Below are 14,106 nucleotides of genomic sequence, written 5' to 3' on the forward strand. Positions count from 1 at the left end.
TTGAACACCCTGCTATATTCCAAGTTCTCCCACTTAGAAATCATGGAGGGGTCTGAAATTTTCATCGTAGGTGCATGTCCACTGTGAGAGAGATAATTTAAAAAGAAAAATCCAGAAATCACAATGTATGATTTTTTTTTTTAACGACTTATTTCTGTGAAAGTATTTGAACACATGTCTATGAGCGAGAATTCTGACCCTCAAAGACCTGTTAGTCCGCCTTTAAAAGTCCACCTCCACTCCATGTATTATCATGAATCAGATGCACCTGTGTGAGGTCGTTTGCTGCATAAAGACACCTGTCCACCCCATGCAATCAATAAAACTCAAACTTGTAACATGCCCAAGACTAAAGAGCCATCCAAAGACATCAGAGACAAAATTGTACAACTCTACATGGCTGGAAAGGGCTACAGAGAAATTGCCAAGCAACTTGGTGAAAAAAGGTCCATTGTTGGAGCAATCATTAAAAAATGGAATAAGATAAACATGACGGTCAATCTCAATCGGAGTGAAGCCCCATGCAAGATATCACCTTGTGGGGTCTCAATGATCTTTAGAAAGGTGAAGAATTAGGCGGGACTTGGTCAATGACCTTTAAAGAGCCGGGACCACCCTTTCCAAGGGGACTGTTGGTAATACACTAAGACGTGTTGGTTCGAAATCATGCATGGCACGGATGGTTCCCCTGCTTACACCAACACATGTCAAGGCCTGTCTTAGGTTTGTCAATGACCATTTGGATGACACAGAGGCGTCATCGGAGAAAGTTTTGTGGTCAGATGTGACCAAAATTGAACTTTTTGGTCATAATTCCGCGAACTGTGTTTGGAAGAAGATGAATGATGAGTTCCATCCCAAGAACACCATCCCTACTGTGAAGCATGGGGGTGGTAGCATCATGCTTTGGGGGTGTTTTTCTGCATGTGGGACAGGATGACTGCACTGTATTAAGGAGAGGATGACAGCGGCCATGTATTGTGAGATTTTGGGGAACAACCTCTTTCGATCAGTCAGAGCATTGAAGATGGGTCGTGGCTGGGTCTTTCAACATGACAATGACCCGAAGCACATAGCCAGAAAAACCAAGGAGTAACTTCATAAGAAGCATATCAAGGTTCTGGCGTGGCCTAGCCAGTCTCCAAACCTAAACCCAAGAGAAAATCTTGTGAGGGAGCTGAAACTCCGTGTTTCTCAGCGACATCCCAGAAACCTGTCTGATCTATAGAAGATCTGTGTGGAGGGTTGGGCCAAAATCCCTCCTGCAGTGTGTGCAAACCTGGTGAACAACTACAGGAAACGTCTGACCTCTGTAATTGCAAACAAAGGCTACTGTACCAATTATTAACATTGTTTCTCCCAGGTGTTCAAATACTTATTTGCAGCTGTATCACACAAATAAATTGTTTAAATCGTACATTGTGCTTTTGAGATTATCTCTCTCACAGTGGACATGCACCAAATTTCAGACCCTTCCATGATTTCTAAGTGGGAGAACTTGCAATATAGCAGGGTTTTCAAATACTTACTTTCTTCACTGTAAATACTATCTCATGATGAAAATGATAACTGCTACAGTGATTTCAAAGTGGTTTGGGCATTTTCTCAAAACAAGCAAAATGTTTTTTTTTTTTTTTTTTAAATAAAGGCAACACAATACTTCATCTGGTACTACTACCACACATACTACAATGTGTAATTATTATTATAGTGGATTTTTCTTGTGGTTCTACATTATTGGTTCGTGCACCCACTCCAGTTTACGCCATCTTTGTTTCTCTCCGCTTCACTGTGCCACAAGTCCTTTTTTCTTCCACTTCTTTGCCACAGTGTGACTCACATGCCAAGCAAGGCCGGTCCTGCACCTCCCTCCCTCCCTCCTCCTCCGTTCGTCTGCGTGCCGGCCTTGCGAGGCGATGCAAATACTTTTGTCAAGGTGATTAATAGCACGCTGGATTGCCGTTAATTCACTGGCTAATGACTGGAGGGGGAGTGGACGTGGGGAAGAGAAGAGCAGAGCGGAGCGAGATTGGCGAGTAATAGACTGATGTATGGGCGGGGGCCGCCTGCAGTGGCAGAGGTGAACATCATCACCCCCTCATCATAATGTTGTAGACGACAGTGGACCAACTTTGCAATATTTTGGTAATCTGTCTCTCATGCCAGTTGTCCTCATTCGGGTCTCAGTTTAGCTGAAAGCTACCCCCAGCTGATTTGAAGTGATGTGTGTGCCATGGGCCCCGGGCTGGTGGCTGGCCAGTCTTAGGGCACATTTAGACAAACAACAATTTATACTCACATTCATACATACAAACAATTTAGAGTATCAAAGGTTTTTGGAATACGAGTGCAAGTAAGACCGTGCAAGTAAACTCCAGCATGCTGCCCCACATGAAATATTAAATGAATGAAAAAAATTAATGTAAAATATAACTTAATTGATACTTCACTCCCATGTGTTTAATTATGTATCTTAAGGAGGAAAAAAAAAATTCAGGTGAGGGATTGTGATTCAAATATATCAGTATGGTACTGTATATTGTCCCATCCTTACTGTTTACATGGTACAATTGTTGGCATCTTATATAAAAGAAGTCCAATTGTGGGAAAATCCGTCATCCTCACTCGAAAGCGGTAGGAAAACATCCCGAAGTGAGACGGACCCCAATACAGGTTCTGTTGAGTTTGATGCCTGTTGCTTTTCAAATGCGCAAATAGAAAACCAAATGATCCATTTTCACGTGACCACAGAAATTGGATCACACATCCGTAGAGTAATCACGACATTTAGCTCCAATGAGTAGGAAAGAACTGTAGTTTGCTGTTTGCGCCGTGGGTCTCTGTGCTCACGTAGCGGGCTTCCCAGCGGCTTGCAAAATAAAGCGGCGGCAGAAGTGGTTAGAACAACACACGCATGCACACAAGGTCTGTTGTGTTACTACTAATCATCTTCATGGTAGAGGACATTTCTTATTTTATATGGCCATCCTTGTAAATATGCCTCACACTTTTGATGGGACAAATAAAATGATGCAGGACTGGTTTTATTGGTTTGCTTCTCTGACTATCGACACAATCCTCTTTGTCTGTCCCACAGTTCACGTGTCCATTAATCAAATGTATCCACTTTAGTGAACTGCTTTGCACTCCGTTAAAGAGTACTGGAACTATATATGTTTGATTTATGAAATGTTTTGCATGTTGGACACTATCCATCGGTGCCATTGCACGGTACTTGCAGCATTTACTGAACTTATTCTTTTGGCGCTTGTTTACTTTCATATGATTGACTGTTTCAGCTGTCAACATCCACAGAGTGGCTGAGACTTCAGATGGATTTGCACACCTAAACCTCGACTTGTATTTACATTCTGCCTTTACAATCGTAACTAGCTGTCTATATTATGCTTAGTAAAGACTTCAATGACGTCGTTCCAATTTTCTATCTCAATTGGTTGTGCGAGTGTAACTACTGAATTGACCAGTGAGTGTAATTTGGCCTTTTCCTCTTTTAACTTTACACCCTGCCTACCGGGCCCTTCCCCCAGAGTGATGTTTGCAACTCAATTTGGAAAATGTAACTCAATATTGATTATTATTAATATTTATCATGCTTGTGAACACGTTTTGCTCCGGTGCTATTAATCTCCCTGTTAATAAATGTCTGTGGCGAGCCTCGGCCCCGGGGGCGCTCTTGGGATCGCAGCGCCACTGTGAGCAGCAGGGGGGCTGCGTGCTGTCTTCAATTTGCCTGGAGGCTATCACACCTTTTAGCGTAAAGGCACACACGCACACACTGCTGGATGCAATGCCTTGAGGACTTTTCACCACAAATAACACGTCAATACATCAGCTGTGTTGTTTCTGTGCTGAGCACAAACACAAACGTGCAGGCTGGCAGGTAAAATCAGCTCTAAAAGATTTCCATTTTTGCTTTATTTCATGAGGAAATATATATAACCCTTCTACTAACTGTAATACAGTAGATACACACTTTTTGTGTTGAAATAGTAAAAGGCAGACTTTGTTTGGGCAAGGGACCATATTTGGTAAGATGGATACAAAGATTGACTATGTGTGAAATTGGGAATCGGGGTTGGAGGAATTAATTAGAAACTGTGACTTGATCAGTTATGTAAACTTGCAAGTACTGTAATTTATTCTGTTCCCCTTAACAGGTTTCTCCTAGCTTGTGTATAACACTTTGCAAAAGTCCAACACTCCAATGGCCATCGATAATTATTTCAGTCGCTCTATTCGATAGCATGCATGAATATAAAATAAATTAGAATTAATTTTATGTATGTAGTGTGAGCTCCTCTTCACTATTATTTGGCACGTGCACAGTTGACAGTCATTGTTTAAAAAAATGCATACAAATAATTGTACAATGATGTCAAAGTATTTTCTGTGAAGGAAAACAAGTGGTGGCCCAATACTTTAGCACAGTACGGTGCTGTACATCTGTAGGCAGCGGGCACATGCACCTCGGAAAGGGAATGCATACGGGCCTTTGGAGGCTGCGTTTTCTCACTCATCTCCTCCATTTGCATCCTCCATCTGCTCTCTTCGTGCACTCGTTCACTCTGAGGAAGACCGCTTTGAGCCGTGCATGTTGCTTGGAAATGTTCCCTGGTGCTTTTACAAGGGGAAACAGTGTGGTGTTTTCATTCGGAGTGGCTTGCTGCTTTTGTAGCTGACTGCGCCCCCGTTGCACTCTCACTACTTCCATGTCAACACAAAACACACACACCGTACCCAGAACCAGCCGTCTCCTTTTCAGTTATTTCTTTTTTTATTGACTGCCCGCTAACATGCTTCCATTTATACGTCATCTTGGTGGAAAAATGGGCCATACGAGTTTTTGGCTTTCAATCACGCAGGCTTATAATTTGAATTTGTTGATTTTCATTTTTTACGGCTCCGTCTCTGCTGCTTGTAGAGTACCTGGTAAACGTACCACCTCATGCCCAAGTCCTGTAGCGCTGTGATTCCAAACCAAAATCATACAATTTCACTTTATTGGTCTGAAAATGGTATTTGTAAAAATGATGTATCTTTGGTCATCTAACGATGCCAGCGACATATCGTGAAAGACAACAGTGAAATGCTCTTCCAATTGATGGCAGAAATTATAAATTTAACCGATACTTTTTCTGGGATTTTTGATTGCTGATTTGCTCTCAATAAAGATTGGGAAACATTTCCGTTTGCTATTTCCAGTACCAGCCAGAGTTCCAGGAATGCTGAATGATACAATATGCGATCAATACCGATGGTCACTCATTGGTCGAGCAGACTCGCCATTGCTGTGCCGTTACTAAGGCAATCATGTAAGAAAATGACCAAAATGCTAATGTTATGTAAACCTGTTTCCATACGTCTGATCACTACTCCACAATCTTAATTTGCTGCTGCCCTGAGTCTCTACTTGGATGACATTTCTGTCTTCCATAATTGCTGCTCACTAGCATATCTCAATCCAGTCAATGTGATGTGAATTTTGCAGTTTTTAAGCCAGAAAAGAAATGCACCAAACAAATCTGGTATGGTGTAGTGGGAAAGCAGCGTAAATTGTGGGTTTGTCCGGTAATTTGTCTGCTCCTCACTCTTTTGGCGGAATATGTCCTCTTCAAAATTTTTTGGTCACGTACTGCTGAGTTCATTTTTCATATCTGTCATAATCCACACTTTCCTGGCATTTCCCGCCTGTTCCATGTGAAGATTTCTGCATAGTTTGGACATATCCCTTGCTACTATCCTTTCAGCAGAGGCTGCTGTTTGCGTTTGAATTTTACCAGATCAGTTTAGTGGTGGAGAAAGATACAAAGTGTGTGTGTGTGTGGGGAGGGGGGGGGGTGCCTGCTTATGTGTGTGTGCATTTGGGTCTGTGTGTATTGAGCAGGCAAATAGGACATGTGCTGTTTTATTGTTATCTGAACCACAACTAAAGTGTTTCAAAACATATACCTGACTCTGAATGCTAAAACTATTGTTGACTTACATTTAAGCTTGTGAGTGATCTGAATAACTTTTGAATGTTTGTATTTCTGGCATCAATTAGAAATGTTTATATAATTCCAATTTTTGTGAGATTCCCCCTCTCTCCCCCCTCTCAACGAGTGCTTTGGGTCCCATTTAGAGATCTCTTATCAGATTTAATCCGAGCAGTGAATTGTGTTCCTCAGCCCAACTTATTCTGCAGGCTACAAAGCACGTGTTTGTGTACGTCCAGGCAGACAGCAGAAAATGACGGCAGATCTGTATCTCTCTGCGTTTAAGTCTAGAGTGGTCTGATTAAACACAGCCACAAAACACTTTGCCCGTTGCAAGACCCTACCATTGAACTGCTGATTTTCAGCTCCATGTCAAGTTATTTTGCCATGGCAACACTGATTACGTTATCAGGATTCCAGATATTTTGCCCCTTACCTTTGCATGCGTAATTATTTATTCTTTGTGACGTATATTTATTTCAATTTCTGAATGCCATTGTGCAGCAGTTTCGTGTTATCATCCTTACTTACAACATCTTTTGATCTCACGTGTTTGAGAGAAGCAACAGCACTTTTTTTTAATGTTTGTATATAGATGCAAGCTTTTGTTTATGTGGTCACTTGCATCCATGCTCATACCTGCCCCTAAAGTCTTTGTTTCAGCAAGTAAAAGGCTCTGTTTATGGGATGCATTTATAATTTATCAACTCAAATAGGATGCCTTCATGTGGCTTGTGCCTGGCTCTCAGGCCAAATTTTCCGCTGGAATAACTGCCGCTGAACACAAGCAGGCTATTGTAGACACAGCCAGTACTCAGACCCCCAAGGTGCGAATTAATGATTGACCCCTGATGTAATCACGATAAATAGCTGCCTGTAAAAGAGAAGGAGATGGCGAAAGGAGCAGAGACAGAAAAATAACATCAGGAGCCAGGGAGAAGAAGGGACTATCTGGACGTGCAGGTTTTTTTTTTTTTTTTAAGAGTTCCCTCGGGAGGTGAAGCTAACATCTCTCCTTTGGCTGTCTGAGACCCAGAGCTAACAAAGATGTTTAAAATCAGCCCAGTCGTTGCTTTTCTTCACTGCCTCCTCTTCCTTCTCTCTCTTAACTGCTGTTTTTTACAGTCTAGAGCAGGGACTCTCACGTGTTATTTTAAGTCTAATAGTGGTCTGGTATAATAATTAACCCATTTCACCCCCCCCCCCAAGTATTTATTATCTTTGCAAAAGTTTTAAATATCAACATTTCCTCTTTTATTTTTTAATCTCCACTAGATATGTATTTGTTTATCCATTAAATGATTAGATAGCATCTATAAATGTTTTGTCCTTTTTGGGGAGGACAGTATGCGCTAACTCTGGGATACTACTGAAGATGGTTTGTGGCTGAAAATGTTTGGAAAAGTCTTGCCCGGAACTTGCTTTTGCTAATGTTTGAGCCACACATTACCAATTTGCTGCAACCCCCACCCCCCAAAAAAAGAGGGTCATGTTGAGTCCAACACCACATCGAAGCTTACTGTATATCAGACTGCCATTAAAATGTAAATCTATGTGGGTGTTCAGATACCATAATTTTGACATAACATGATCAGCTTGTCCCACTGTATAAAGCCTTCTCCCGGTGACGTAATTCTCACTTGAGCAATTTCGGGTCTATTTTCATGCTTCAGGCATCCCGACAAAATATTTCATTATATTCAATACTTAGAAATTTACAAGCCTACAATATAAATTTGTATTATGTGCAAAATACAACATAATTTTTTTTTTATTTTGTGCAATTTAATGCAGTGCAGTATATACATTCACTCAAATCATCGGTCCATTTTTATGCGCACAAAGGCTCTTGAAGCCAAATTTAGTAGATTTTCCTAGGCTGTCTCGCCTTGTCAAAATTGCTCTCAGTGGGTAGAGAGAGAGAGTCTAGAGACTAGAAAAGTAAAGGAAGGGATAGCGAAGGGGAAAAAAGTGTTTAACGGCCTGAAAACACTTTTGATTGTACAGTGGGAGCTCTGCGCCTGATCCGAACCTCGATGAAATGGTGATCATTAAAAAAAAAAAAAAAAAGTATTTTCCCGTCAGACTCGCTGGATGACGCAAAATTGGTCATAAAAGACAGAATTTTATTGCTGTAACTTTATGAGATATGTCTCCTGGAGCTGCATGGATCAGCTTTCAGCTTTGCCAAGGCTTGGACAGCCACAGTCCAGTGCTTTCCTAGTTTTACGTTTCACATCAAAAACTCACATGTCAGCTAATTGTACAGCTTTCACAGGCCACATCTGTCACCAGGCAGGAGACCAAATATTTAGGAAAGAACAAAAAGGGATGGTCTCTGCTGTGAATGAGCTTCCATAATTCCTCAAGTGTTTGATTAGCTCATTTAATCCATCTCCAAGCCCTTCCCGTACAACCTCATTACAATGACAGCAATGAACCATAACCTACGTATTGCACGTATGACTGATGCATTTCAAACATCCCATGCTATTAAAGTAAATAAATAGAAGTATAACAATAACTGGTTGGTGCTAATGACAACCCGGGAAGAGCTTGCAAGGGCTTGGCCTGTTCCACCACATGGAGGGAGGGGAGTTGATTAAAAACACTGCTGATGTCAATTTTGGCCTTGTTAGCCAAATATTTGCCAGTGCACATTCAAGAGAACCTTTTCCTTATAATAGGTACATAAATAAATAAATGAATAAATATAGAAATAACAACGATACTTTTTTCATCATAGTTTTCTTGCTTTATATCAAAGTACCAGAAATGCTCAAAGAGTGTCACATAATTGCATGTTACTCATGGTTTAAAACCACTTAAAGAATTTTGTTTGGTTGATTGTAATTAGTTTTTTTATTACCACTTAGGTAACGCTGACCTTGACTTTTTGTAGAAGCCAATACGTTCACCTTTCACATTTTTCACAAAGATCGAGGAAAATATAATCTAAAGTTTATGAGCTATGACTTTTTGAAGAAGTCCTGCGTCGTTTAACAGTTGTGCGTCTTTTGTGCGTCAGATGACAGCGAGCCAGCGGACAGCATGTACGACACAGAGGCCGACCACCCGGGCCTGGCGGCAGGAGCCATTTGCACTGACAGTCCTGAAGACGACCCAGAGGATGGCGTCATCAGCATGTCTCCCCTGCCCTCGCCAACTCCCTCCCATCCAAACAACAACCACCACCTCCTGCTGCACCCCCATATGTACAACACCCACCATCACCTCCACAATAACAACAGCAGCAGCAACGACCAGGACTTCACCACGCCCAAGGAAGGCTCGCCCTACGAGGCGCCCGTCTACATTCCAGACGACATTCCGATTCCTGGCGATTTGGAGCTGAGGGAGTCTTCGGTGCCAGGTGCTGGCTTGGGCGTATGGGCCAAGACGCGCATCGGAGCTGGCGAGAGGTTCGGTCTGCACAGCATGTGCAAAGGCACCTCCTTCGGATGGGAGGTACGATGTTTCTATGCTCTTCTTCATCTTCACAGAAACTGTCTATCGCCTTTGACCTCCTCATTGTGATGGCACAAACAGCAATACAGTAAGAGTATATGATATTAACAGAGTAGTGACACAAAGGAAGGCAAGTAAGGCTGTGAGGAGGCTGATTGATGAATGAGTCACTCTGCATTCACGTGTTCACATTTCAAGCAATCAAAGTTCATTCACAGGCATCTAGCTCATCATCATAGCAGGGGCAACCTCCATTTGCAACCCCATCTCATGATTGGACCTCATCTTTGACTGCACAAGCATACACACACATACACACACTAAACACTCGTCTACATATCTCGCGGCACAGCAATGTCAGATGGAAAAATCTTGCTGATTAGTATCAGCTTTTCTGGGCGTCGGCCTTAGCGGGCAGGCTCATTTGGTCACGCTACCTGATATGGAAATGGGAGAAGCATGACCAAATGTGATGGCAGGATATTGCACTATTAATTTTCATTTTGACATGACATTTGGCGATATTGAAGTTGCTACAGTAAGCTCATTATGAAAAGAAAGTCAACTGTCTCTCTCGTATGGCCAATCAGACATGAAATATTCTGGCCCGCTTCTCATTTCACTGATTCTATGTCGGACTGCTTGTTTACTGCCATGACGTGATTGTTATAGCGTAGTTAAATCTTGAGGATGCTTAGCTGAGTATAGACCCCCTCTAGGGCCATCAATTTATTTTGGCTCAGCACAGTAACAAAACAGTTTCCTAGGTCCTTTTCCGCGAGCCTGAATTGTATCATCAAGATTTGTGCAATGTTTGCTCTGACGCAGTATGAAAGGAGAAATCAAGAAAATCACAGAAAAAAAATATATACTTGACCCTACTTTTATTTGACATCGTCTCAAATATGAATTTGTTTTTCCCTGGTCCACACCCAACCCCCTCATTGACTTACATGAAAATGTTTAATGAAAAAGTCTGGTGACACCTCTGAGGTGGAACACAACCTTAAACTTGGAGCTTTGCCCTTGGGAAATGATGAAAAGGGGAATAATCAGCCTCAGGTCAAAACTGTTATCATGAAACCTTAATTAATTGCACAGGCAATGTTTTAGGTCAGTGGTCCCCAACCTTCATTCCACCACAGAACCCCTCACTTCCCTGGTGGGAGTGCAGAAAGGCCAGATGGGTGACATTGGTGACAGACTTTCCCGATCTGAAGCTAATCATCAGTGGGCAGGGGCGTGGGATTTCCCGTCTCCTGCTCTCCGAATATTTTTTTTCCAGTCTATCAATGCAGCTCAGTACCAAATTGCCTTGTTAGATAGAATATCGAAAAGTTTTTTTTAATTTTGAGTATGAATAGCTGGTAGCGCAAATGTGCCCTGCAGTTGACATTATTTGGAATAAAAACCAAAGAACCCCACCTACAAAAACAAGAAGTTAATCCTTTGACGCTCGCTTAAATGAGGTCTGGTGAGGTATGCTGAGGTCTTGAGTGACCTCGGTGTAGCTTCCTAACACAGCCTTGATTCCATTAGGAGCAGTCATAGAATGTTGTGGTGATTAAACCACGTCGGTGCATAAATGCTGTGAAGCAGTACAGTTTCCTTTTTTTTAATTCATATTATGCATCACCATTCAGGGTGGAAAGGGCACATCTTCAAAATTGACAAGCACTAAGTTTTTTTTTTTGTTTCTCTCTCAACATTCAACTACATTTTCATGGGGTAATGTTGAGCCAAAATCTTAATTTCTACCAGCCATCCACAAATCATATATTCAGCAGGACGAAAATAAAGCATATCCACATTATGTGAAGAACCCACATTATGTAGTTCTAAGTCTCAGTTTGGCCATTGTGGTGTCATTAATGTGTTATGTTACATTACAAAGTCATCAACATGAGTCAGGATACACAATTCAGAAAATGGATCGATGAAAATCAGTCCATCCAAGGTTCCTTCTGTTTCCGTTGAAGTGTTTGCAACCACAGATGAGCGATTGATCCATCTCGCCTCCGCCTCCTCCTCCTCCTCAACGCTCATTGGAGGAATGTCTGAGTCTCAGGACAGACATATTATTGCTTCACATATGCTGTCTACTTTGGGGCTGGAACCCTTCAGGGGCTATCCTCACCCAAACCCTTATCACAAGCAGTCATAACAGTTGGCCTGTTGATAATCACCGACAGACTCCCCGAGGAGAGCTGTGCGCCCCTTTTCACCATCTACTCAAATAATGCCTCTGTTCTTAGACAAATAGACAGGCAGACCAGAGCAAGAAGTGCCGCAGAGTAAGTGAGAAACGACGGTAAAAGACAATCAAGGATTGTTCAATTCGACGTAAGAGAGACATGTCTCTTTATAAAAGGCCAAATTGATATTAAACATAATGCATGACCATTATCAGTGATCATTTGCAGGAAAAATAATTGAAAACTTCAAATTTTAAATATCAACATTCTGTGATGGTGTAGTGGTACACTCGCCTAACAATGCCACGTGGCCTCAGTTCCCACTCAGTGACAGTGTCTATATACGTCCCCTGCCACTGACTGGCGACCAGCTCAAGCTGTAGTCTGCCTTTTGCCCAAAGTTGGCTTGGGTAGCCTGCAGCACTTCTTGGATAGTGGACGGATGAATTTTAAACATGTATATTTAATATAAGAATAATGGCATGGGTCACACTTGGCTGTATTATTTTGCTTCAAAAGCTGTCCACATTCGCATTCATATCAATGGACAAGGAAAAAAAAAACAGCGACTTGTATCTCAAAAATGTTGCAAGTCAGGTCACTTGTATCTCAAGGAACCACTGTATAAGTTAGCTTTTATAGGCTCTACCTGCAACTATCAACAGGTTACATACAATACAGTACAATACATGGTAATCCTCATCCCAATATGTATGATTGTTTTTCCTCTCATTTTACGAATTAACGTATATCCATTAAGAAGGCCTAAAATAAATCTCAAACTTATAGGAACTGTGAAGTTTTAAAATGGGAGTAAAAATTCGAGCGTTGCATATATGGTCTAATGTTATGAGTTCAATGTGTTGGAGAGGAGTGAATGATATGAAAGAAGAGGAAGGCATAGAGGAAGCAGGCTATTGTCTGTCTTGGGGCATTGGGGGACCAGAAGAGGTGTTAATTCAGACTCGTTTTAGCGAGACAGACAGCTCAATCTAAGAGCTGCTTTGCTGCAGGCCATGGCCATTCTCTTCTGTCTCACACTGCCTCTTCGGGCCAGCACCGAGTCATCCATTTAAAAACCATTATGCTTTCCCTTTAGCGCAACATGATAGAACACCCAGGCCCCAAGTCTACAGTATGTGAGTGTGCATGTGTGTGTAGGGACTGCTGTCCCCTCAGGATAGAAAGGCTTGAGCATGCAGAGGTAGCCAAAGCCCTCAGAGAGTTCCACTGTGGGGATCTGCTGTCAAAGCGGCTGCTGCTATTATCTGGCTACTAAATTGGCCTGACTTGCTCTATTGATAGAGGTACGTCATGATACAATAGATGCAGCTTTTGTGCTCTCTGCTGAATTGACTCACCGACCTAACACCCTCTTTTCTGATGGGAGGGGAAAGACAACACATGAGGATGTGTTTGGCGATGGCAGGGCACGACACTTGAATGGTTTAAAAAAAAAAAAAAAAAGACTAACCTTGGGAAAAAAGATAAAATGAATTACGCTCACCCTTGCATGTACTGCACTGTATATGTATTTTTTATCAGACTGGGGCTCAGAGATGGGGGACTCGAGTTAAGTCATTTGATTTCTGCCTTGTGATTTGCGGACCAAATATTTCACTTGACTTGACTATAGACCTGGTGGGCGAGAGGCTTTTTGTTTTTTTTAAACCTGTCCTCTTTGGCTGCATAGCCTTGCAAAAGGCCTGACCCAAAAGGTCGAGATGTCTTTTATGCTGAAACAGTTTTTCTGTGTTACAGGGGAGTTTGAAATAGTTTTAATCATTCTGATGTTTATTGGAAATGCAGCCCGACAGAAAAGTGCTTTAGGGGACGGACGGACAGACAGACAGAGAGGGAGGGAGAGAACAGACAAGGGGAAAAGTAGTGCGAACCAGAGGAAAACAATAGTTCCACAGCTATTTGACGACAAGTAATGTTACAACGGTGGGGAAAAGTTGAAACTTGTTGAGAAATTGCAACAATAGGACAAAATGAGAGAGGATAGAAAAGGGCAGAGCTGGACAAGATGTGGGAAATGAGCAAGGCAGTGCTACTGATGAGTGGTGCGGTGGGATGCTTTCTTACAGGTGTTTGGACACCAAACACCTGTAGGAACATATGAGTTGACATCATAATATAACCTGTGTTATTGTTAATGGTCCCAGCACAAGTGATTAAAACCTGTAGCGTCTCCATGGAACTTATAAGTGATACAAGCATGTCACTCAGATGGTGTACGGAGTTGTTAAGCTGGCACATTGACCAAGTGTGCGCCAAGCCCCCTCCATCCGCGGGAGAATGCTAAGCCAGCAAGCCCTTCCTGCGGGGTACCGAGCTAGGAAGACGTCACCCAGGACACAGGGCAGTACCCGAGCCCAGCCGAATGGCACCAACCAATGCACAAGAGAGGGCCAGAGGCCCCAAACACAAACGGGGCCCTAATG

At 42.3% G+C, this 14,106-nt stretch overlaps 1 protein-coding gene across 11 annotated transcripts in view; it reads left to right on the forward strand.

Annotated features, from left to right (window-relative positions):
- prdm16 (PR domain containing 16) overlaps positions 1 to 14,106 on the forward strand; it is a 207,128-nt gene that overhangs the window by 58,727 nt on the left and 134,295 nt on the right. For all 11 annotated transcript variants that reach the window (XM_061834976.1, XM_061835042.1, XM_061835001.1 and 8 more), the window contains exon 2: positions 9,025 to 9,464. In XM_061834976.1, coding sequence (XP_061690960.1) covers positions 9,025 to 9,464 — 440 coding nt within the window. The remainder of the gene's footprint in view (positions 1 to 9,024; positions 9,465 to 14,106) is intronic.

This window comes from Syngnathoides biaculeatus, chromosome 2 (genome assembly GCF_019802595.1).
Source record: "Syngnathoides biaculeatus isolate LvHL_M chromosome 2, ASM1980259v1, whole genome shotgun sequence".
In the NCBI taxonomy this organism is placed as follows: Eukaryota; Metazoa; Chordata; class Actinopteri; order Syngnathiformes; family Syngnathidae; genus Syngnathoides; species Syngnathoides biaculeatus.